Below are 26,197 nucleotides of genomic sequence, written 5' to 3' on the forward strand. Positions count from 1 at the left end.
AACAATTAATCAAATCTGTCAACAACAGCAGGCAATAACAACAACAACAACAACCCATAAACAAGCACTTCCAAATCCCTTGACAAACATTCCAAATCTTTCGAGTCTCCCATAATGTTGCCCATCCCCAATCCATTACAAGAAATCTGTCAATACCCCACTATATGGCCTACTGTTGCAGTGTCTTTTGTTTGTTTTTGGTTCTTTTTGTGAATGACAAAAACATCAGGCATACCATACGAAAGACACTCCCTGAGTGTTTCGAGCGTTTTGTACTCCCAAAAAATAATAAAAAAAAAACAAAATGAAAATTATGAATGAAGTTTTCATTATAAATAAGAATTGCTTTTTAGTACTACAGCAGCAGCAACAACAACAACCCAAGAGATATTCAAAATTTTCTAAAAAAAAGAAGAAGTCAAAACGAAGATGTAGAAGCAAAGCAAACAGCGTCAATAACAAAATAATGACGCATTTTAAAGTAAACACCACAGGCAGATATGGCCCATATGCGCTGCTGGCTGTTCTGCTCTATCTGCGCGACACAAAAAAAATGAAATAACTCTCAAAGTGTCGTTGGGAATGAATATTGGCTGTGGGCGAATTGTCAAAGCGCTTTATGTTAATACCCCATACCCTAGGGTGGGGGAATACTAGACTAGGCATTATCTTTGTATAACATAGAAATATTGATGAACAACTCTTTAAGGTATTCCAGATCGTCTTGACATTCTAAGTCGATTTGGCCATGTCCATCGACATCACGACAGAGTTGATACAGGTACTTCCTATACATGTAGGTTGTTGGACATTGCAAATGGATCATATTGGTTCAGATTGGGATATAAGCCCCACAGAAGGACGGGCAGCACAAGATAGACTTAGAATTTAATTTCGATCAAGAATAAACTATGGGCCTTGTAGGGCCTTAGAGCAATATTAATAAACTCAGCTACTATTGTGAATGCTGTAAAAATCAATGTTTATTTGTCTGCTCCGCATAGACTGAATGCTAAACTGATTTTGTGTGACACTTTCATTGATGGTATAAAATGGTCCTGTAGTGATATTGGTACACTCCATATTGGGATATCTGAAGGGGGAACGAACCCTCCCCCTACCTTAAATTTCTCAAACGCTAGATATCAGGCATAGGTGAATATATTTAAGCGAATACAAGGTATTTGAGAAAAGAATATGGATGTGACATCCAGATTTAAGTCCCCACTCTCAAAAATACCCCAAAATGTGCATATTGACCGATCGTGACACAATGAAGATCGAATTGAAGGTTTTTAGGGGTGGAATCTTAATTCCAATTTTGATGACAACTGTCTTGGGACCGCTGCACCCTCTTAAACACCCAAAACCGAAATCTAGGCAAATCGTGATATAATGGGATTCAAATGGAAGGAACTTGGGAGAGGAGTTCTAATCTGACATTCAAATTTAAGCTAAAATCTGGTCTGCAGTACGCCGTTCGGATTTGGCTATAAAAAGAAGGCTCCTTATCATTGAGCTTGATCGAGCAGCTTTTTGGGATATATGAGAAGTTTTGGAGGCCACCGTAGCGCAGAGGTTAGCATGTCCGCCTATGATATTTGCCCCTGATATTTTATGGAAGTGTCATGGGCATTTATTTGCAATTTGCATTTACATAATTCCCTGTAGCACAAAAATTTCTATAGCAAACATTGATGAACAAACTTTGAAAAAACAAGTAAGAGCGCGCTAAGTTCGGCCGGACCGATTCTTATATACCCTCCATCATGGATCGCATCTGTCGAGTTCTTTACGCAGTATCTCTTTCTAGGCAAACAAAGAATAATGAATATGGACGGAGGAGGAGGAGCTATATCAAGTTATAGTCCGATTCGGAGCTCAAGAAGCAAAATCGGGGGATCGGTTTATATGGGAGCTGTGTCAAGCTATAGATCAATTCAAACCATATTGTACACGGGCCATGGGAGAAGCCGTTGTACAAAATTTGTGCCAAAACGGATGAGAATTGCGCTCTCTAGGGGCTCAAGAACTCAAGATCCCAGATCGGTTTATATGGCAGCTATATCAGGGTTTGAACCGATTTGGACCATACTTCGCATAAATGTTGGAAGTGATACCGAAACATCACGTGCAAAATTACAGCCAAATCCTTTAGGAATTGCGCCCTCTAGAGGCTCAAGAAGTCAAGACCCCAGATCGGTTTATATGGCAGCTATATCAGGTTATGAACCGACATGAACCATACTTAGTACAGTTGTTGGAATTGATACCGAAACATCACGTGCAAAATTACAGCCAAAGCGGTTAGGAATTGCGCCCTCTAGAGGCTCAAGAAGTCAAGACCCAAGATCGGTTTTTATGGCAGATATATCAACACATGGACCGATTTGGCCCATTTACATTCCCAACCGACCTACACTAATAAGAAGTATTGGTGCAAAATTTCAAGAGGCTAGCTCTACTCCTTCAAAAGTTAGCGTGGTTTCGACAGACAAACGGACGGACATGGCTAGTTCGACTTAAAATGTCACGACGATCAAGAATATATATACTTTATGGGGTCTTAGACGCATATTTCTAGGTGTTACAAACAGAATGACGAAATTAGTATACCTTCATCCTGTGGCGGAGGGTTTAAAAAAAAATTCTGTAGAAAAAAAAAAAAAAAATTATAAATAAATTTTGAAAAATGTTGACAAGTTTTTCTTATGAAGTTATGGTAACCAAGTAAAAGCGTGCTATGGATTCTGTTAAAAAAATGGCAGCTAAATCTGGTTATAGACCGATTTGGACCGTACTTGGCACAGATGTTGTAAGTCATAACAGAACACTGATATGAAATGTCAACCAAATCGGATAAAAATCGCGGCTTGTAAGGGCTTAAGAAGTCAAATCGGGAGATCGGTTTATATGGAAGCTACATCATGTTCTTGACCGATTTGGGCCGTTTGAGAGTTACAACTGAACACTATGTGCAAAATCCAAAATCGGAAGAAAATTAGAGCTTCCAGGGACTCAAGAAGTCAAATCGGAACATCGGTTTATATGGGGGCTATATCAGGTTATAGACCGATTTGGACCGTACTGGGCACAGTTGATGGAAGTAATAACGGAACACTATGTTCAAAATTACAGCCAAATCATACAAAAATTGCGTCCTCCAGGGGCTTAGAAATTTAAATCAGAAGATCGCTTCATATGGGAGCTATATCAGGTTATAGACCAATTTGGACCGTACTTAGCACAGTTATTGAGAGTCATAACAGAACACTATGTGCGAAATTTCAGCCAAATCCAAGGAAAAATAAGGCTTCCATTGTCTCAAGAAGTCAAATCGGGAGATCGGTTTATATAGGAGCTATATCAGATTCTTGACCGATTTGCACCACAGTTATTGGAAGTGATAACAGAACACTACATTCAAAATTTCAATCAAATGGGATAAAAATTGCGGCTTCCAGGGGCTCAAGAAATCATATCGTGAGATCGGTTTATTTGGGGGCTATATCCAAATCTGAACCGATATTATCAATTAGCAATTCCCAACGACCCACATCGATATTAAGTATGTGTGAAAATTTTCAAGCGGCTAGCTTTAAGCGTTCGACCTCTATCGTGATTTCGGCAGACGGACGGTCTCACGGACATGGCTAGATCCGCTCAGAATGTCAAGAGGATCAAGAATATATATACTTTATGAGGTCTTAGACCAATAAGGTGTTCAAGGTGTTACAAACGGAATGACTAGATTAGTATACTCCCATTCTTTTGGGGTTGGGGCGCCACCCCAGTTATTTGGACTCAATTTTTAATATGAAATTCGTACTCTACTCCTGAATACTTTGCATTTGACAATATGGGACCCGATCGGTCCACTTTTATTTTTGGATAGTACTTTTGGGGTAAGGGGGAGGGTCCGCCCCCCTCCCGATATCAAAAAATTATGTAGCCTATGTTTCCTTCCAGACCAACCTACACAATTTGTGAAAATTTCAAGGTAATCGGTACAGCCGTTTTTGAGTCTATAGGGAACAAACAAACAAACGGAAAAACAAACACAAATTGAATTTTATATATAAGATTTTTTCAAAAATGTTATTTTTTGCAAAATTGTGCAAAAAAAAATTGGTAATATTTTGTTTTTTTTTTAATTTTTTTTTTTTTTTTTTTTTTTTGGAAACTTGCGATATTTTTTATTTAATCATATTTTAGCATAAAATTTCATTTCTGTTGTTATTCTGCCGTATGTTCTCATAAACCTAACATACCGACCACTTTTCTTTAGCATTACTTAGGAGGTAATTAAACACACATTTATTTTGAAACTCCAACATAAAAATTGCCAGAAGCGACCTCGCCCCTTAATGTTGAACACATATTTAGAGAATTTAAAAACTAAAACTAAGACTATTTCCAAAGTAAAACTGCAGATGTGCGGGTTTAAAATGCCCTTTAATAATTTTTATATTGATATGCAAGCGAATAGGGAAGGGGAAGACTAAACTTGGGGAAAACTAAAAGAAGCGAGCACGACACTCACATACATGCTACGCACCCCTAGGTAATTTATGGAGAATTCCCTAATGGAGGCTAATAAAATCAAGGTAGTGATTTTAGAACATTTTTTTCTCCAAAATTCATTCATGCATTTCAAAGATGTAGGGCCCATGGCCCTTGATTAGGCGACATGTATTTCCAGTGTCAGTTGCAGTAAAAAGTTTGTGGTGATTGGTACGTGGTGCTCGTAATCGCTAAGAAATTCAAAAACAATTCCAGAGCAAAAAATTCGAAACGTGACTTTTGTTTATTTTTTTTTGCTTTAAGTTTTATTTTAATAAAAACAAAAAACAATTTAAACAATGTGCTGCTAAACACAACATTTAAAAAAAAATTAAAGCAGAAAAAAACCCTTCATAATTTCAAGTTTTTTCTGCTTTTTTATTTCAGTCGTATTGTGATGGTGGCGTACTCTGGATAACTGATAGCCAAATGCCGGTCATTCATATTTCGCTTTTGAAAAACTGCGAGTTAGAAAGAAGAAAAAACGGTTATAACATAGCCCTCTGAGGCGTCATCATTTTGTGAAGTGAAAAGCAAAAAAAGAGAAAAAAACAAAAAACGGTGGAAAAAAATCATTGAGATAAAATTCTAGACAAATAAATGGCTGAAAATAAATAACAAAACAAAACCGAATGGAATAAAGCATTTTTGTGTTAAATAATTAGCCAACACGAAATTTAATATTATCTCAGCCAAGAGACAATAAACAAAGCGAGCGAATTCAAAGCGGTCCCGAGAAAAAAAAAAGACGTTAACAAAAAAATACAACCAAAACCACGCCAAAATCAAGAAAGGCAGTGCCTAGAGAAGTTCGCGGGCAATTAAATGAAACTAAGCGGCACCATGATGAAGTGATAAGAATATATCTCCCCCACCCCCCCACACCCCCCAAGTGATCAAGAGTTGGAATGGAGAACCACCACCAACAACTAATTAAGTGATTGTCTCGAAAACAACAAAACCCAAAAGAGTGCTAAGGAAGTGAGAATTTCTACAAAAAAAAAAAAAAGAATAAAATGTCTGTGAAAAATCTAGAAAATCTAACAGAATCTCCCTCAAACCCAAAAACCTTGATTACACCCACCACCCTACCATCTTTGATTGTGACAAATCTAATAGCCTCCTCGGAGCAAGGCCCCAAGGATAGTTTATCCGCAAAGAATAGCAACAGCGCCCCTAGTGCCTCGCAAAGCTCTACAGGGGTAAAGGATCTTCAAGACACCTCCCAAAATTCGGATAGTGGCAAGAGCAGCAGTTGTAGCCCCACTTTGCTGGATTGCAGTTTTGATAGCGGCATAGCTGGGGTTCTGCTCGATAACTGCGATATGCAGTTACACAAAAGGATACAACAGTGTCAAAGGATTTTGTTGGCCTTGGAACGTGAACGGGATCATTTCACCACGCTGAGAAATAGATTGGGGTAAGTTGTGTCTTTGACATTCATAAACTTAGATTTGAATTTTGTTTTTGGAAAATTCAGGATTGGAAGATTAAATTTAAAGAAAACAGATTGAGAACAAGGTATAGCAGCACAAGGTATAGGCAACTCGATACCCCTGAATGAGGCTGCAGCCTCAGTAATACATTTGTTTGAAGATAGTCTCAGTTTTCCTTCTACCAGTTTCTAGCAAAATGTTGGTCATACCACTTCAGTCAAATTTCTGATCATGCTCCTCACTTTATCTGTCAGTATTCTTATACCCTACACCACCACCACTGTGGTACAGGGTATTATAAAATTGTGCATTTATTTGCTACACTAAGAAGGAGAAGAGCTAGACCCATCGAAAAGTATACTGAACGGCTTAGAATCCTATCCTGATTAGATTTAGCTTTGTCCGTCTGTCTGTCTGTCCATGTATTCTTGTAATCAAGGTGCAGCTGGTAGTTGTTAGATTTTCAGAAAATATTGCTCAAGTCACTTTTTTGGACGAACGCTGTTGATTTTGAAAAAAATCGGTTCAGATAAAGATATATCTTTCATATATATCTTTCAACCGATATGCCAATTCACAGCTGTAGAAGCCACAATTTTGATCTGATCTTTACAAATTTGGGCATGAAGTGTTTTATCTGACGTCTCAATATTTAAGTAAAATTTCATAAAAATCGGTTCAGATTTAGATATCGCTCCCATATATATCTTCCATCCGATATGCCTTTTAAAGCTAGAGAAGACACAATTTGTGTCTGATCTTTCCCAAATTTGACACCAAGTCCTTTTTTTGACGTCCCAATACGTGTGTAAGTTTCACAACAATCGGTTCAGATTTAGATGTAGCTCCCATATATATCTTTCATCCCATATGGCCTTTGAAGGCGGTAGTAGCCCCAATCCTTACAAAATTTAATACGGGATTTTTTATTTGACGTTTTGGTCCGATCTTTACACAATTTTGCACGATATGTTTTGTTTGACGTCCATGTATATCTTCCATCCGAAATGACCTATTAAAGCTGTAGTCGCCACAATTTTGGTTCGATCTTTATAACATTGAGCGTGAGGTGTTTTATTTAACATCCTAGCACGTGTGCTAAATTTCATTAAATTCGGTCCAGTACTCTTGTACTAAAATACTACTCTGTACTAAAATAGTACTATTGTACTAATATAATACCCTTGTACTAAAATTTTCTTACTAAAATAGTATTTTTGGACTAAAATAGTACAATTGTACTAAAAGGGTACTTTTGTACTAAAATAGTACTTTTGTACTAAAATAGCACCCTTGTACTAAAATAGCACCCTTGTACTAAAATAGTGCCCTTGTACTAAAATAGTATGCTTTTGACTAAATTAGTAACCTTGTACTAAAATAGTACACTTGTACTAAAATAGTACCTTTGTACTAAAATAGTACACTTGTTCTAAAATTGTACCCTTGCAATAAAACAGTACCCTTGTTCTAAAATAGTACCCTTGTATTAAAATAGTACTATTTTACTTATATAGTACCCTAGTACAAATATTATACCCTTGCACTAGAACAGTGCCCTTGTACTAAAATAGTACTTTCGTACTAAAATAGTATTTTTGGACTAAAATAGTACATTTGTACTAAAAGGGTACCCTTGTACTAAAATAGTACTCTTGTACTAAAATAGTACCTTTGTACTAAAATGGTACCTTTGTACTTAACTAGTGTCCTTGTACTAAAATTGTACCATTGCACTAAAATAGTACTTTCGTATTAAAATAATATTTTTGGACTAAAATAGTACATTTGTACTAAAAGGGTACCCTTGTACTAAAATAGTACTCTTGTACTAAAATAGTACCCTTGTGCTAAAATAGTACCCTTGTACTAAAATAGTACCCTTGTACTAAAATAGAACCCTTATACTAAAATAGTACCCTTGTATTAAAATAGTACTCTTGTACTTAAACAGTACCCTAGTACCCTAAAATACAATAGTACCCTTGTTTTAAAATTGTACCCTTGCAATAAAATAGTACCCTTGTACTAAAATAGTACCCTTGTACTAAAATAGTACCCTTGTACTAAAATAGAACCCTTATACTAAAATAGTACCATTGTATTAAAATAGTACTCTTGTACTTACACAGTACTCTAGTGTAAAAATTATACCCTAGCACGAAAATAGTGCCCTTGTACTAAAATAGAACTTTCGTACTAAAATAGTACTTTCGCTCTAAAATAGTACTTTTGTACTTAAATAGTACTTTTGTACTGAAATAGTACCCTTGTACTATAATAGTATCCGTGTGCTAAAATAGTACTCCTGTACTAAAACAGTACTCTTGTACTAAAATAATACCCTTGTACTAAAATAATACCCTTGTACTAAAATAATACCCTTGTACTAAAATATTATACTTTTATTAAAATATTATCCTTGTACTAAAATAGTTCTCTTGTACTAAAATAGTACCCTTGTACTAAAATAGTACTCTTGTACCTAAATAAGACTCTTGTACTAAAATAGTACTCTTGTACTAAAATAATACTCTTGTACAAAAATAGTACTCTTGTACTAAAATAGTACTATTGTACTAAAGCAGTATCCTTGTTCTAAAATAGTACCATTTTACTGAAATAGTACCCTTGTACTAGTACTAAAATAGTACCCTAGTATTAAAATAGTAAGCTTGCACTAAAATTGCACCCTTTTTCTAAAGTAGTACACTTGTACTAAACTAGTACCCTTGTACTTATGTAGTACGCTAGTACAAAAATTATTCTCTCGCACTAAAATAGTTCCCTAGTACTAAAATAGCATCTTTGTACTAAAATAGTACTTTTGTACTAAAATAGTACTTTTGTACTAAAATAGTACTTTTGTACTAAAGTAATACCCTTGTACTATAATAGTACCCTTGTACTGAAATAATACCCTTGTACTAAAATATTACCCTTGTAATAAAATATTACCCTTGTAATAAAATATTACCTTTGTACTAAAAAAAGTACCCTTGTACTATATTAGTACCCTTGTACTAAATAAGTACCCTTGTACTACATTAGTACTCTTGTGTCATTTTAAGTTTAAGCCCTCTCCCGCACTGCAATAGATCAAACTTCTAATCATCCGCTTCGACTGACACCTTCAAATTTGGGGTAATTTAGAAAACACTCACATATCTCTGCGAAACTCCACATAAATATGCATGTATCCGCCTATGTAATGTTATGCTAGGCCCAACCTTAGCTTGTTTCACAATTTCTGTCTGTCAGATGGTTGGCATTTTATTTAAGCTTGACTAGAAACCGACGTAAAATTTGGAAAAAAAAAATTAAGTCTAACTCGAAAAAATAATTGTAACATCAAACAAAACCAACAACAATTCACTACAAAAAGGCCGCAACTAAATTTAAACAACAACAACAATAAAAGCAAACTAACACACATCAGCCAGAAAAATTACAATACAATAACTTAATGGTAGATTGGAGGGACCCCCAGTGTATCACCGTCAGTCGTCACCAGCTGCGTCACCCGGCTACAATGGTAGGTTGGGTCATGCAGCGCCAAAAAAAAAAAAACAAACCGACATTGCAAAAGTTGTCACATGACAATGATGAAGAGAACTAACGAACAGACAGACGGACGAATGGATGAATACCATGATGACGAAGTTTTCCTTTCAGCATACACTCATGACATCTGCCTCAGTTTTTCCCATTACTCTGCAAAGCGAAATTGTTTAGCTGATTGTTTTTTATCCTATAAATGTGACAAGAGAATTTTAATGTTTGTCAATCATAATTGACAAATGCATAAAAATTAATGTCAGTTTTTGCAATGCAAAATAACTGCTGGCAAAAAAAAATGGAATTTGGACGACAAATGCAAGAAATCTTTTATTTGCATAAAATCGCTCTGTTATATGCATGACTTGCAGCAGCAATCGTTTGAGAAATCTGCAAATATCGTACAACCTTAATTATAAAAAAAATGCGATTAATTACAGCCTTAGGGGCCAGATAATGAACTTTATGTGTATATGAATATAGGTTACAATATCTTAATTTGGTTTTATATTTCAATTACTCTGAATATATTAGCCACAAAGTTGGCCTCCTTTTGCTTGCAATATATGGCAACGAAAGTTATGACTTTTCCCCCTTTTGGTTTTGAAGGCAGATTCATCACCACTTCCGATAAGATTAGATCCATCCATCCTCATTCCATCAGGCATCAGAATGCCTATGCACTTGATAATGAATGTTTATATTGCTTGAATAAAACTCATACCATTCACTATGTTTATTACTTAATCTTAATTCAGAGAAATTGTTGATATATACGCGTTGGGTGGTTGAATTAAGTTTCAGCTGGAATTGTTGTATAACTTAATATTTACTATTGATGTATATTTGAAGAATTAGGTTTCTCTTTAGTACAAGAGTACGACATTTAGTATAAGAGTATTATTTTCAGCGTAAGGAACTACTAATTTAGTTCCTTACGCTGAAAATAATATCCTAATACTGAATGTCGTACTCTTGTACTAAAGAGAAACCTAATTTTTCAAATATATGTCAAAAGCAAATTTAAAATTATGCAACTTTTCCAGCTGAATGGCTGCTTAACAAGGATATAAATTACATTTGTACTAAACAGTGCACTGTTTAAGCAGAAGTGTACTGCTTTAGTACAAATACAAATACAAATTTTGCCCATGAACATTCCACTAAGGAACAGGGGCAAACTTCTCACATATCAATGAGTGCAGTCCGATTCAAGTTTTAAGCTCAATGATAAGGGGCCTCTTTTTTATAACATGGCATAGTACCTCACAAATGTTGCCAGCATAAGGAGGGGAAAACCACCGTTGAAAATTTTTTTCTGATGGTCTCGCCAGGATTCGAACCCAGGCGTTCAGCGTCATAGGCGGACATGCTAACCTCTGCGCTACGGGGGCCTCCACTGCTTTGGTACAAGGTCAAATTTAATTCAAACAATCAAATTTAATATAAGGGTACTAGTTTAATACAAGGATTCAAATTTAGTACAAAGGTACTAAATCAGTACAATAGTACTAAATAAGGGAAAGGGTGCTAATTTAGTACAAGGGTGCTTATTTAGAACAAGGGTTCTTATTTAGTACAAGGGTACTAATTTAGTACAAGGGTACTTATTTAGTACAAGGATACTTATTTAGTAGAAGGGTACTTATTTAGTACAAGAGTACTTATTTAGTACAAGGGTATTTATTTAGTAAAAGGGATAAACTTAATACAAGGGTACTTATTTAGTGCAAGGGTACTTATTTATATACAAGAGTACTTATTTAGTACAAGGGTTCTTATGTAGCACAAGGGTACTTACTTAGTACAAGTGTACTTATATAGTACAAGGGTACTTATTTAGTACAAGGGTACTTATTTAGGAAAAGGGTACTTATTTAGGAAAAGGGTACTTATTTAGGACAAGAGTTGTTATTTAGTACAAGGGTACATATTTACTTCAATGGTACTTACTTAGTACAAGGATACTTATTTAGTACAAGGAATTTGTTTAGTAATTAGAGCTTTTTAGTACAAGGGAGTTTTTTGGTACAAGGAACTCTCTTAGTACAAGAGTAGTTATTTAGTACAATTGACTTATTTAGTACCAGGGACTTACATAGTACAAGGATACTTTTTTAGTACATTGGTACTTATTAAGTACAAGAGTACTTATTTAGTACAAGGGTTTTTATTCAGTACAATAGTACTCATTTTGTACAATGTACATATTTAGTACAAGTGTACTTATTTAGTGCAAGTGTACTTATTTGGTACGGGGATTCTTATTTAGTACAAAGGTTCTTATTTAGTACAAGTGTACTTATTTACTACAAGTGCGCTTATTCAGTACAAGAATATTTATTAAGTACAAGCGAACTTTTTTAGTACAAGGGTCTCATTTAGTACAAGGGTACATATTTACTTCAATGGTACTTATTTAGTACAAGGGTACTTATTTAGTACAAGGGTGCTTATTTAGCAAAAGGGTACTTATTTGATACAAGGGTACTTATTAAGTACAAAGAGTACATATTTAGTGCAAGTGTACTTATTTAGTGCAAGGGTACTTTTTTAGTGCAAGGGGACTTATTTAGCACAAGGGTACTTAATTGGTATAAAGGTACTTTGTATTGTACAAAGGTAATTTTTTAGATGCAATTGTACTTCTTTAAGTACAAATAATTAAGTACAAGGTACTAATTTAGTACAATTGTGCTAATTAAGCACAAGGCACTAATTAAGTACAAATACATGGTACTTAGGTACTTATTTAGTACAAGGGTAATTATTTAGGACAAGGGTACTTATTAAGGAGAAGAGTTCTTATTTATAACAAGGGTACTTATTAAGTACCAGGGACTTATTTAGTACAAGGGACTTACTTAGTACAAGGGTACTTATTTAATACAGGAGATTTATGAAGTATTTACAGCTATTTAGTACATGGGAGTTATTTAGTACAAGGGACTTATTTAGTACAAGGGTAGTTATTTAGTACAATTGACTTATTTAGTACAAGGACTTACATAGTACAAGGATACTTTTTTAGTACATTGGTACTTATTAAGTACAAGAGTACTTATTTAGTACAAGGGTACTTATTCAGTACAATAGTACATATTTTTTACAAGGATACTTATTTAGTCCAAGAGTGCTTATTTAGTACAAGTGTACTTATTTGGTACAGGGATTCTTATTTAGTAAAAGGGTACTTAATTAGTACAAGTGTACTTATTTACTACAAGGGTGCTTATTCAGTACAAGAATATTTATTAAGTACAAGGGAACTTGTTTAGTACAAGGGTCTTATTTAGTACAAGAGTACTTATTTACTACAAGGGTACTTATTTTTTACAAGGGTACTTATTTAGTACAAAGGTGCGTAATTGGTACAAAGGTACTTTGTATTGTTATAAGGTAATTTTTTAGATACAATTATACTTCTTTAAGTACAAATGTATTTTTTTGAGTACAAATGTTCTTTTCTTAGTACAAATGTACTTTTTAAGTACAAATGCATCGTTTTAATTTCAAAAGTACGTTTCTAAGTGCAAGTGTTCTTTATAAATACAAATGCACCATCTTGACTACAAATATTCTTTTTTAAGTGCTAATGTACTTTTCTTAGTACAAAGGAACTTTTTTAATTACAAAAGTACTTCTTTAAGTATAAAAGAACTTCTTTAAGTACAAGTGTACTTCTTTAAGCACATAGGTACTTTTTTCCGTACAGAGATACTTTATTAAGCACAAATGTAATTTTAAACTACAAATATATTTTTAAGTACTTATTTACTTTAGCTGAAAGATCTTTGTCGCTTGGAATGGAATAAAGAAAAAAATTGCCTACTATCACTTCGTGTGCGATTACTATTTTATATGCAAAATTAGAGCCCAAATCATACACCTAAATATTGCATGACCATGCCGATGCATGTAGCACCTTTAACATAGTTGAAATTTTGCAAAATACTTTAAATTATGAATGATGGCTGTAATTATTTGGTCAATATCAATAAAATCGCAAACAAAAGCCCATAGAGAGGAAGTTGTGTAATATTCAAGTACTGAGGTTTTGATAGACTGTTGTATTGTTTGTCTGTCCAAATACTAGTTCCTAGTTCCCACGAAAAATCAAGTCCATGCAATTATGTCTTAAAGGTGGTTTTGCAACATGACATGCTATCAAATATTATGGACTGTGGCATGATGGTCGACAATGCAATCAAATCATGGTCCTCAAAATTAACAATTTTTGTGAGTATAGTTTGGTTTTTTTAAACCAGGCTAGTCACTAGTTTTATAAATTTATGCAAAATTGGAAATTTTAAAATTTTTTGGATTATTTTAAAAATTTTTATGTAATCTATTTGGGGAAACAAATCTGTGCCAGTATTAGGCAAACTGTGAATAATGCTGCTTATTAAATTTACTACGCACAATATTTGCTCAAAGTTTCTATCAGCAACCCTGCAAAAATAAACTAGAATATCGTTTAGGCCGTAAAATCAATCAAGTAAGCTCTTGTTTAACATAACAATTGACTGAAGTCTACAAACTTCTCCCGCTATAAATCTTAACTATTTTCGTTTGCCAAGAATAGATTAAATGCAAATTTTTCTAAACAGATTAGGCCTTATAATAATGCTCATCACCATCGTCTTCGTCGTCATTCTCATTTCGATCCACTTGTCTACTACATTGTTCTTATCGTAAAACTTTCTTTCTGCACGTCTGTAAATAGCGTAAATGGGTGATACGTGCTTAAATGTGGAATGGGCGTTGTAATAGGATTGGTTTTAGTGCTGGGAGGGGGTTGTAGAGTAAACTATTGACAAAGTATTTCGTTTTCAATTGCTTTTTGTTATTTTCATGCAGATTATTTACACGACGACATTCGCCCAACTAATCTCAGACTGTTTTCCCTTCGGTTTGTTTTCATTATACAAAGAGAATTTCTTAAATTCAATGAAAGTGACAAATGGGCCAGACAGACAGGTGGTTGGGTGGACAATTTAGACAACAGACGATGACGACAAAAATTAGAAACTATCAAAGAAGTTTGAAATCTCAGTTTTGCTATTCAAATGCCAAACATGCACTTGAGCACAGTGGGATGAGATCAAAGATAGAAGAAAAATAGATAGCACGTAGTGGAAGCTACTCACTATAAAAAATTTTGCAAACCATTGTGATACAACAGTATTTTTTCGCCATATATTCTCAAACAAGTAAAAGCAACGCTTAGAGTAGCTAAAGACAAGGGTACTAATTTAGAACAAAGATACTTTTTTAGCACAAAAGTTCTAATTTAGTACAAGAATGCAAAGAAACATTTTTAGTGTAAGAGTACTGTTTTAGCACAAGGATACTATTTAAGTACAAAAGTACTATTTTAGTACAAGGATATTATTTTAGCACAAGGGTACATATTAGTACAAGGGAACTATTTTGATACAAGGGACTATTTTAGCACAAGGCTACTAGTTTAGTACAAGGTACTTTTGTGCAAGGATACTATTTTAGTACTATTTTCGTACGAAAGGGCAATTCTAGTACAAAGGAACTATTAAAGTACAAAGTTACTATTTTAGTGCAAGGGTGCTATTTTAGTACAAGGGTACTATTTTAGTACAAGGGTACTATTGTAGTACAAGGGTACTATTGTAGTACAAGTGTGCAATTGCAGTACTACGGAACTTGCAGGGTACGAATCGAGTACGAAAAGAGTACTAAATTAGTACTTACTTAGTACAAGAGTACAAAGTTAGTGCAATGATACTAATTGTGTACAAGGTACTAATTTAGTACAAGGGCACTAATTTAGCGCAAGGGTACTAATTTAGTACAATGGTACTAATTAAGCACAAGGCACTAATTAAGTACAAGTGCATTAATTTAGTGCAAGGACACTTATTTAGTACAACTGCACAAAATAATACAAGGGTACTAATTTAGTACAAGGGTTCTATTTTATTATTTATTAAGCACCAGGATATATTTTAATACAAGGACTCTATTTTAGTACAACGGTACGAATCGAGTACTAGGTTAGGTTAGGTTGAAAAGAGGGTGCGGATATTAATCCATACTACCTTAGTATAAGATTACTAATTTAATACAAGGATATTAGTCTAGTACAAGGGTATTAATTTAATAAAAAGGCACTAATTTAGTACAAGGGTACCAATTTAGTACAAGTGTACTAATTTTGTATAAGTGTGGTAATTTAATACAAGGGCACAAAATCAATACAACGATACCAATTTAGTGCCTGATTATTAATTTAGTACCAGGGTACTTATTAAGTACCAGGCTACCAATTTAGTACAATGATACTAATTTAATACAAGGTACAAGTTGAGTACAAGTGTACTAACTTAGTACAAGTGTACTAATTTAATACAAGTGTACTAATTTAGTACAAGTGCACTAATTTAGTACAAGTGTACTAATTTAGTACAAGTGTACTAATTTAGTACAAGTGTACTAATTTAGTACAAGTGTACTTATTTAGTACAAGCGAACTTTTTTAGTACATTTAGTACATTAATTTAGTTCAGGGATATTAATTTAGTACAGAGATATTAATATAGTACAAGGGAGCTAATTTAGTACAAGGGTACTAATTTACTAAAAGGGAGGCCACTGTGGCGAAGAGGCCAACATAGGACGCCGATCCCATGTGTTCAAATCAAGGCGTAAATATCGGGAAAGTTTTTCAGCGGTGGTTATCCCCTTAGAAATGCCAGCGACATTTGTAAGGTATTCAGGTTACAACTTCTGTAATGGTGGTGCTAAGCGGCACGGCATTCGGAAGCTGAATAGAAAAGAAGGCCCTATATCATTAAGCTACAATTTGAATGGGACTACACTCATTGATATGTAAAACGTTTGTCCCTCTTCCTTAGTGGAATGTTCATGTGCAAATTTGCATTTGTAATATAGTACAAGTGTAGTAATTGAATACAAGAGTGATAAATTAGTACAAATGTATTGATTAAGTCGTATTTAGTGCAAGGGTACTTATTTAGTACGGAGACCACCGTAGCGCAGAGGTTAGCATGTTCGTCTATGACGTTGAACGCCTGGGTTCGAATCCTAGCGAGACCATCCGAAAATTTTTTCAGCGGTGGTTTTCCTCTCCTAATGCTGGCAACATTTGTGAGGTACTATGCCATGTAAAACTTCTCTCCAAAGAGGTATCGCACTTCGACACGCTGTTCGGACTCGGTTATAAAAACATTGAGCTTAGACTTAAATCGGATTGCACTCATTGATATGTGAAAAGTTTGTCCCTGTTTCTTAGTGGAATGTTCATGGGCAAAATTTGCATTTTGTACATACTTAGTACAAGTGTACATATTTAGTACAAGGGTACTAATTTAGTACAATGTTACTTATTTAGTACAAGGGTACTTATTCAGTATAAGGGTACTTGTTTAGTATAATTTAGAACAATAGTATTTATATAGAACAAAGGTACTAATTTAGTACAAAGGCGCTAATTTAGTACAAAGGTACTTATTTAGTACAAAGGTACTTATTTAGTACAAAGGTACTTATTGCAAACAAAGCTACTAATTTAGTACAAAAGTACTTATTTAGTACAAAGGTACTAATTGCAAGCAAAGGTACTAATTTAGTACAAAGGTACTCATAAACTACAAAGGTGCCAATTTAGTGTGAAGGTACATATTTAGTACAAAGGTACTTATTTAGTACAAATGTACTTATTTAGTACAAAGGAACTAATTTAGTACAAGAGTACTTATTTAGTACAAATGTACTAATTTAGAACAATGGAACTAATTTTAAACAATGGTATTTATATAGTACAAAGGAAATAATTTAGAACAAAGGTCCTTATTTAGTACAAAAGGTACTAATTGGGTATAAATGTGCTAATTTAGTACCAAATGTACTCATTTGATACAAATGTGCTAATTTAGTATAAAGGTTCTCATTTAGTACAATGATTTTTGTTTGGTATTATAGCATTTTCCAAATCTCATCCCATTGTGAAAAGCTTATCCTTTTCTTCCTAAACTTTCATCAAGTATTTGATAATTTGTCAAATATTGTTTTTTGATTTTTCATAATTTTTCTAATTTTATCCCACTGTGCAATTCTTGCCAACACACCCAAAACACGTTGTGACGTTTTGTTTTTTAGAAATATCTGCCACCTAGTGGGGGCGGCACCTTTCTTTCGATGTTTTGTGATTTCTGGTGAAACCTTGCATGGCTTCCCTCAGTTGTCTGTTACTTCTTGTAAGCCATCACAATACTTGGTTGTCCTATTAATGTCTAACATTGCAGGTTAAAAATGTCGTATTGTAAATGTGACTCTTGTAGTTCTTCTTCTTCCCTTTTCATTTTCTTTCTTTTATTGAATTCTGTCATTTTTATTTCCTTTTGGAACGGAACTGTGAGATTTACAAAGGTTTTGAAGTAAAACAACAACAACAAACGAAAAGCAAAACAAACATGGCAAGGACAGAATGAGGAGCTTACCTACCCAATTCTAACTACAGTTCAGTTTAGTATATGGAATAAACACGCAACGCACAGCAATTTTTAAGAATTTGTTCCACATAGTTTATTGCTAAACAATCAAAAAAAAAAACTGAAACAAAAAATATCAAACAAAAATTAAAAAAAAAAAAAAAATAATTTAAAATTTAAAAATTCAAAATTTTAACTGCTACTTTTCATATCTTGTTTAAAGTGCTTTAAGTGAAAAAAAAGCTTTTGTCACCGAAAAACCCTCTCTGGCTGCTCTTTCAGACTTATCGCACTTATCTGTGAATTAAATAAAAATTTTTAAAAAAAAAAAATTCTGCATTCTGTTTGTTTATCAATCTACTGCTGCTTCATAAGACTGCGGGCGGTAGCGACAATGACGCCGTCTCCCCATTACCTCTTCTTATCATTGGCCCACAAAGTTGTTATAATTAAAGTTGGTCGTCCCATCGCCATACGATGGCACATACATTCATGCTAAAGGTATCGCATTAAGGCTAAAACTAATAGGAGTTCAGTATCAAACGCGTAACACCAATCGACGTTGGTCCGGAGGTCGTCGTCTCATATCTCTCCAATGTCAACGACCAATTGAGACGAGAGTGTCAACGGTATATAAAATTCAAATCACGTTTTCCCAATTAGTTGGAAATAGAATAAAAATAAAAAATTTACAAGGAAATTATGCCTTAATTTGGCCCGAAAAACCATAGTTGTTGGAGAATAAAGCCAAAAAGTTATGTGAAGCCAGTGTTAATTGGCCTTGAATGTTTGAAGTGAAATATTTTTGTTTTTGGTGGAACATTGTGGATTTGGAACATGTTATAAGTACTTTGGTGTAATACAACAGTTTAGTTTTATCATTTTAATTGGTTTAAAAAAAACATGGCTAATTACAAAATAATATACACTGGTCAACAAAATTCCATAAAAACTCTTCAAAAGGCCTTGCAATTTTTGAATTCCTATAAAAACATATTTTTACACAATTCTTAGACTATCACAAAATTTCTTAGTTGCTGGCATTTCTATTAGGGATTCCCCCGACCATTAACGCATCTTTGTAATTAACCACTGTAATCAGCACTTAACCGTCGTCTAAGGTATTCGGTCCGAAACCCCTAGCGTTCTTTCCCGTTCTCGATTATCCAACGATAGTGCGCCTTGTTTCTAACTTCAATCTTTTTCTCCATCGCCCTTAAACTCTTAGCCGCGAGTGCTGCCTCATACTTTATTCGTATTTTTATGAGTTTGACCCCCAGCGCAAAAATCAACATGGGAGACTGTTTTATTGTTGGGGCTGCCCCCTGACGCTTGGGACTAAAACTTGAAAGTTTGATTTCTACTCTACTACTATTCGACTAGAGATTGAATTTGAATTCACACTGTCCTATTCAGCTTTTATGTCCTTGTGGCGGTTTAAAAGGCGAAGGCAATCCCTACAAATATATAACTTGTAACCTTATTTTCAGATTCTTACTCTACTCCCACAGACTCTAGATAAAAGTTCAAAATTGTAGCTGTCAACCTATTATGGGGTAGTTTGGGCGACCCCCAAGCTAAAATTTTCATGTAATATTTGTACTCTAATCGAAATATAATTTTAAACACATATTGTTCTGGTTGCGCTATAGGATGCGTCAAATAGTAACGGTTGTCAAACTAGTAATCTACGATAAATTATCAGTAGTTTTACCCAAAAAACCGTGACTCTTAAATCAAAGTCAAGTTTCTGGTGCATGTTTTTGGATAACCTCCACTAAAAATGTTTTTCTGATGTTCTCGCCAGGATTCGAACTTATGCGTCCAGCGTCATAGGCGCACTACAAATTTGGTGTATTTTGGGAGATTCAGATTTAAATTTGAATATTAGATTCGGCTCAGTGGAGTAGCAATAAAGGTACAAACGAAATTGGTTGATCTATTTTCAAAATATCGCGTTTTTTAAAATTGAGGTTAACATCCGTACCCTATTTTCAACCTAACCAAAAAATTGAGTTATGGAGGAGAATCCGCTCAGATATAAAAAATATTTGGCTTATATTTCCTTCCAGACCATCGTAAAGTCCGTTCAGATAAAGCTTAATATAACTTAGCCAAGACAAGAACCTATTACTTTACAAGACAAGAACCTGTTACGTTACAACAGAGGTATGTTAATTGATTAACATAGAACTGTTAATTGGCTGTTTTTAATATATAATAATCTTATATATAAAATACAAATTGTGTTTGTTTGTTCCGTATAGACTCAAAAACGGCTTACCTTGAAATTTTCACAGATTGTGTAGGTTGGTCTGGAAGGAATCATAGGCCATATAATTTTTTCATATCGGGAGGGAGGCGGACCCTTCCCCTTATTCCAAAAGAACTACCCACAAATAAAAGTGGACCGGTCGGGACAATATGGGATTCAAATGAAAGGTATTCAAGAATAGAGTACGAATTTCATAATATAAGTAGGAGCCAAGTACCTGGGGGGGGGGGGCCGCCCTAGCCCCAAAACCCCTTAAAATAGGTTTGTTTGACGATCATGACAATATGGGACAAGTGAAAGGTATTCGGGAGAAGATTACAAATATGGTCAGGAAGTAGGAATAGGCTTTATAATTTATTGATAACGGTGGAGGGTTCACCGTTACTACAAAAAACACCACCCAGAATCAAAAGTGGACTGATAAGGACAATATAGTTATCAAATAAAATTTATGCTGGAGTAGATAACGAATCTGACATGCAAATTCATGTCGAAGTATAGGGGGTCACCCTACACCCTCAAAAAAGCCTAAAATGGGCACATTAGCCAATCACGGATATATGGGACTCTGTTTTTTTGTTCCGTATAGACTGAAAAATGGTAGAACCGATTTTCTCGTAAATTTCGCATATTGTGTAGGTTGTTCTGGAAGTGAACATAGGCTATATAATTTTTCGGTATCGGAAGGGGGACAGACCCTCCCCCTTATGCCAAAAACACAACCCAAAATCAAAAGTGGACCGATCGGAACAATATAGGTTTCAAATGAAAGTCATCTTATTTGCCAATTTCGCTAAAATTTAGCACAATTAGTTGTGCTGGCCCCTCGATATTCGAAGCTATGCTCTTCGACAAAATTTGGCAAAGTTAGCTGTGTTTAATATGACCCAGATTGGTGTATTTTTGTCAAATTATTAATTCTAAAAAAATTTTTTTTTTTAATTTTTTTTTTTATATCTATAGCAAGTTTAGTGAAAGGTTAATTTCGATAGATAATTTTTTTGTACATTTTATGACAATTTCAATTTACTCCCAGCAATTTGTTAGTAAAAACTGTTAAAAAGTTTGCTGTTGCAACAAAAAATCTGTTAAAATTGGACAGCATTAAATGTTTGCTAAAACAGCAAACATTTGGTGCTGTTTTCAGATGTGCAAAACATTTTAAGTCGCCTAAGAATATATAGTTTTCTACAAAGGTTTAAAAACGTTTTAAAAATAGGCAGACAATGTAAGCTGATAAGTTATTTTTCTGGGTAAATAGAACACCCATATTTTTTTCCAATTTTAATTTAATTAAAATTTTTTCAAAATTTTTATTTTATTTTATAAATTTTATTTATTTATTCTATAAATTTGTTTTTATAAAATTTTTTTGAGTATTTATTTCTTAAAAAAAATGTCAAAATTAGATTTCTATAGAAATTTTATTAATTTTTTGCAATATTTTCACCCAAATTTTATTTCTATTACAAATTTTCTAACTATATTATTTCTATAAAAATTTTATCAAAATTTCAGTTTTAGACATAATTTAAAAAAGTTGGAAAAATGCCTTACAATATTAAGTAAGAGTCACTTTGCTCTGGCACCTTATTTAAAAGCCATATTTCTTGTAGGCCAGTACTTTTCGAAAGGGAAACCAAATGGAAATGAAACATTATTTTCTAAATTTCAAATCCTCTACAAACGTGCAGCAAACAAAGAAAATAATCCCAGAAACAATAAAAATCAAAACAAAGCGTTAATCGTATTAAAAAAATGCATCGATTTGCTAAGCACAGTTGCTATGTTGTTGCGGAACATTTTGAAAATGAAACACAAGCAACACACAAAAACCACCGACCATATTAAGGCAACTCCTCCAGGTTTAACAGCAGCGCAATAATTCGCAATTCCCTAAATAACGCATGCATACAAACTAAGTATAGACTGGGTTTTTATCATTTCGTGTTGCGAATATATTGACCCAATTTTCCACCAACGTATCAGTCTGAGAAACAAACAAAAAAAGCAAAACTTAAACAGCCGCAGGAGGAAAAAAAAACACAAAAGTAAACAAACCTTATGGTTCAGCAGCTATGATTTGGTGGGAATTTCATTTTTTTTCTCTCATACGATTTTGCCATTTCTACTTATGTAACTCCTCAATAAAATAGCGTTTATCTGCCTTTTCTTCCATAACAGCTTTTATTTTGTTTCACTTTTTTCTTTGGCATTCCATTTTCTTTATGTGACTTTGTTTCTCCTCTTTATTAGCTCTTGTGTTTATTTTGCTAAGCTCACTTATCAACAATTGTGCGCTGCCTGCGGTGGCTGTGTTTTTTTTTTTTTTTTTTGTTTAATTGTTAACAAATTTTTGCGGCGCTATTTGCAATCAATCAACTTGCCATCTACATTTTGCACGTAGACTCTAGGTTTCTTATTTAGAGTGATTACAAATTTCTGTTTATCGTTATGGCCCCCAACAAATGTTTTATTATTAACAAAATGTGAAAATAATTGGAATTTTATTACTGACCATTGTGGGAAATAAAAAAAATGGAAAAATCTCATAATTGCTTTTTTTGAGAGTTTGCGTAGACTTTTTTTGAGAAGCGTCTTAGTTTGAGAGGCATATTTAGTTAGTCAGGCAAACATTGACGACAAAATTTTGCATAAAAATAAATTTTTTCAACATTTTTTATAATTATACGCTCCACCATAATTTCGTCATTCTGTTTGTAACTCCTCGAAATACTCGTCGAAGATCCCATAAAGTATATATTGGGTTGCCTAAAAAGTAATGGCGGATTTTTTAAAAGAAAGTAAATGCATTTTTAATAAAACTTAGAATGAACTTTAATCAAATATATAATTGCCATTTTGTTCGATAACCTTTTACCATCTTCCTGGCAAATTTAGTATTCCACGCCCATAGAACTTCTGGCCTTTATCTGCAAAAAACTGAACCAAGTGCGATTTTATAGCCTCATCATTGCCGAAAGTTTTACCATTTAAGGAGTTCTGCAAAGATCGAAATAAATGGTAGTCTGATGGTGCAAGGTCAGGGCTATATGATGGATGCATCAAAAGTTCCCAGCCAAGCTCACTCAGTTTTTGGCGAGTGACCAAAGATGTGTGCGGTCTAGCGTTGTCCTGGTGGAATATGACACCTTTACGATTGACCAATTCTGGTCGCTTCTCCTTGATAGCTGTATTCAATTTGCCCAATTGTTGAGAGTAAACATCCGAATTAATCGTTTGGTTCCTTGGAAGCAGCTCAAAATATACCACACCCTTCCAATCCCACCAAACAGACAGCATAACCTTCTTTTGGTGGATATCAGCCTTTGAAGTGGTTTGAGCTGGTTCACCATGCTTGGACCATGATCGTTTTCGATTAACGTTGTTGTAAACAATCCATTTTTCATCTCCAGTTATGATTCGTTTTAAAAACGGATCGAATTCATTGCGTTTAAGGTGCATATCACAAGCGTTGATTCGGTTTGTTAAATGAATTTCTTTCAATACATCTGGTACCCATATTAAAAATGACGCCAAACAAACAAATGTAAACAAAATTTCGCGCACTTTTTTTCTAAAGCAAGCTAAAAGTAACAGCTGGTAACTGACAGAAGAAAGAATGCAATAACAGACTCACAAGCCGTTGAAAAAATTTGTCAACGCCGACTATATTACTACTATATTACCGACAATTACTTTTTGGGCAACCCAAAAGCTGCCATATAAACCGATCTTGAATCTTGATTTCTTGAGCCACAAGAAAGCGCAACTATTATCCAATTTGGTTGAAATTTTGCAAGAAGTGTTTAGTTATGACTTCCAACAACTGTGCCAAATATGGTTTTAATTGGTCCATAACCTGATATAGCTGCCATATTAACCGATCTGGAATCTTAACATCTTGAGCCTCTAGATAGCGCAATTCTCGCCCGATTTGACTAAAATTTTGCTCGTGTTGTTTTAGTATCACTTTCAGCAACTGCACTTAGTATGGTTCAAATCGGTCTATGTTTTTATATAGCTGCCATATAAACCGATATTGGGTCTTGATTTCTTGAGCCTCTAGAGGGCACATTTCTTGTCCGATTTGATTGAAATTTTGCACGTAGAGTTTTGGTATCACTTCCCACAACTGTGCTTAGTATGATTCAAATCGGTTCATGTTTTGATATAGCTGCCATATAAACCGATCTTGGGTCTTGATTTCTTTAGCCTCTAGAGGGCGCAATTCTTATCCGATTTTACTGGAATTTCGCAAGTGGTGTTTTGGTATCACTTCCAACAACTGCGTTTAGTATGGTTCAAATCGATCTATGTTTTGGATATAGCTGCCATATAAACCGATCTTGGGTCTTGAGTTCTTGATCCTCTAGAGGACACAATTCTTGTCCGATTTGACTGAAATTTTGCGCGTAGAGTTTTGGTATCACTTCCCACAACTGTGCTTAGTATGATTGAAATCGGTTTATAATCTGGTATAGCTGTCATATAAACTGATCATGGGTCTTGACTTCTTGAGCCAATGATGATTTCCAATAACTGTGCTAGGTTTGGCGTAAATCGGTATAGAACCTGATATAGCTGCCATATAAATCGATCTGGGATCTAGACTTCTTGAGCCTCTAGAGGGCACAATTCTCATCCGATTTTGCAGAAATTTTGTACAACGGCTTCTCTCATGACCTTTAACATACGTGCCTAATATGGTCTGTATCGTTCAATAGCTTGATACAGCTCCCATATAAACCTATCTCCCGATTTTGCTTCATGAGCCCCTATAAGGCTCAATTCTTATTCGAATGAACTGAAATATTATACAATGACTTCTACACTGTTCAGTATTAATTTATAGTACAAATCGGACTATAACTTGATATTTTTTTTTTTTTTTTTTTTTTTTTTTTGTTTTCACCCTAATATGCGAGTTTCGTAAGAGTTTAAAAGAAATTTCGTCCGATGATGAGAGAAAAAAGTCTCCCATAAGAAACAATCTGCAAAATTCATGTGTGCTGGAAACTTTATACAAAGTCAATGAGATAGGGTACCAGTCTCAATGATTTCCATTGACTTTACAGAATATACTCCTATTTTAGAAACTTCCAATGCCTTAAAGGTTGGTTTTAAACCTTTTAAGTATGTCTTGTTCAGAGTCTCGTAATTGAGACCTCCGAATTTCTATTTTTAAAATCATAGTTCAAAACACAACTTCCACTTCAGACATTTTAATCGGTCAAAAGGAGCACGTATTTTTGTTTGCATATACAAATCACAAACAGAAATCTTAAGAAAAAAGCTTGAATGAGAAAAGAACAAAGAAATTCCCCAGATAAGATTTTTTTAACTGTTCTAATCGTAACACAACTAAGCAATATAAACAAGTTACTGCAACTATGGACAACCTTGATTAGGGATGGTATATACAGTGCGGCATAATAGAAAATAATCCATAAAAAATTGTCTAAACTACCACTAATATATACAACTTCTGAATAAATCTTAGATACTAAGCACGTTTATATCGTTCCACCCCAATGTCCCCAAAAACTTATCACATTATACAAAACGTAGATAACAAAGCAACACTATAAACACGATTATTATCTACTCGCACAAACCAACAAAAATTAACCCTGAATTCTACTGCAAAGTGAAACAACACTGAGGAGATAAGTTTGACGTTCAGTCAGCGGCGTCAACCCTCGAAAAGTGGCTAGTAAACATTTCAAAAACAAGTTAAGAAGCAGATATTGAAATCATATCAAACAAACAAGCAGGACCAAAGCCAAAGCAAAAGAAAATCAGGAGTGCAAAAAAAGTGAATTTCCGAAAAACGAGATGTAAAAAAAATAAGAAAAAACAAGTGATTGAATAAC

At 34.2% G+C, this 26,197-nt stretch overlaps 1 protein-coding gene and 1 long non-coding RNA gene across 11 annotated transcripts in view; both read left to right on the forward strand.

Annotated features, from left to right (window-relative positions):
- The window catches only part of LOC106081450 (uncharacterized), a 207,009-nt gene that overhangs the window by 42,555 nt on the left and 138,257 nt on the right, over positions 1-26,197 (forward strand). For all 10 annotated transcript variants that reach the window (XM_059369462.1, XM_059369468.1, XM_059369469.1 and 7 more), the window contains exon 3: positions 4,951-5,983. In XM_059369462.1, the coding sequence (XP_059225445.1) occupies positions 5,580-5,983 (404 nt within the window). In that variant the 5' untranslated portion in view covers positions 4,951-5,579. The remainder of the gene's footprint in view (positions 1-4,950; positions 5,984-26,197) is intronic.
- Positions 18,226-26,122, forward strand: LOC131997807 (uncharacterized). The gene is made up of 2 exons (XR_009398432.1): positions 18,226-18,675; positions 25,893-26,122. It is a non-coding gene; the product is annotated as an uncharacterized LOC131997807 (long non-coding RNA).

Source organism: Stomoxys calcitrans, chromosome 5 (assembly GCF_963082655.1).
Source record: "Stomoxys calcitrans chromosome 5, idStoCalc2.1, whole genome shotgun sequence".
NCBI classification, from domain to species: Eukaryota; Metazoa; Arthropoda; class Insecta; order Diptera; family Muscidae; genus Stomoxys; species Stomoxys calcitrans.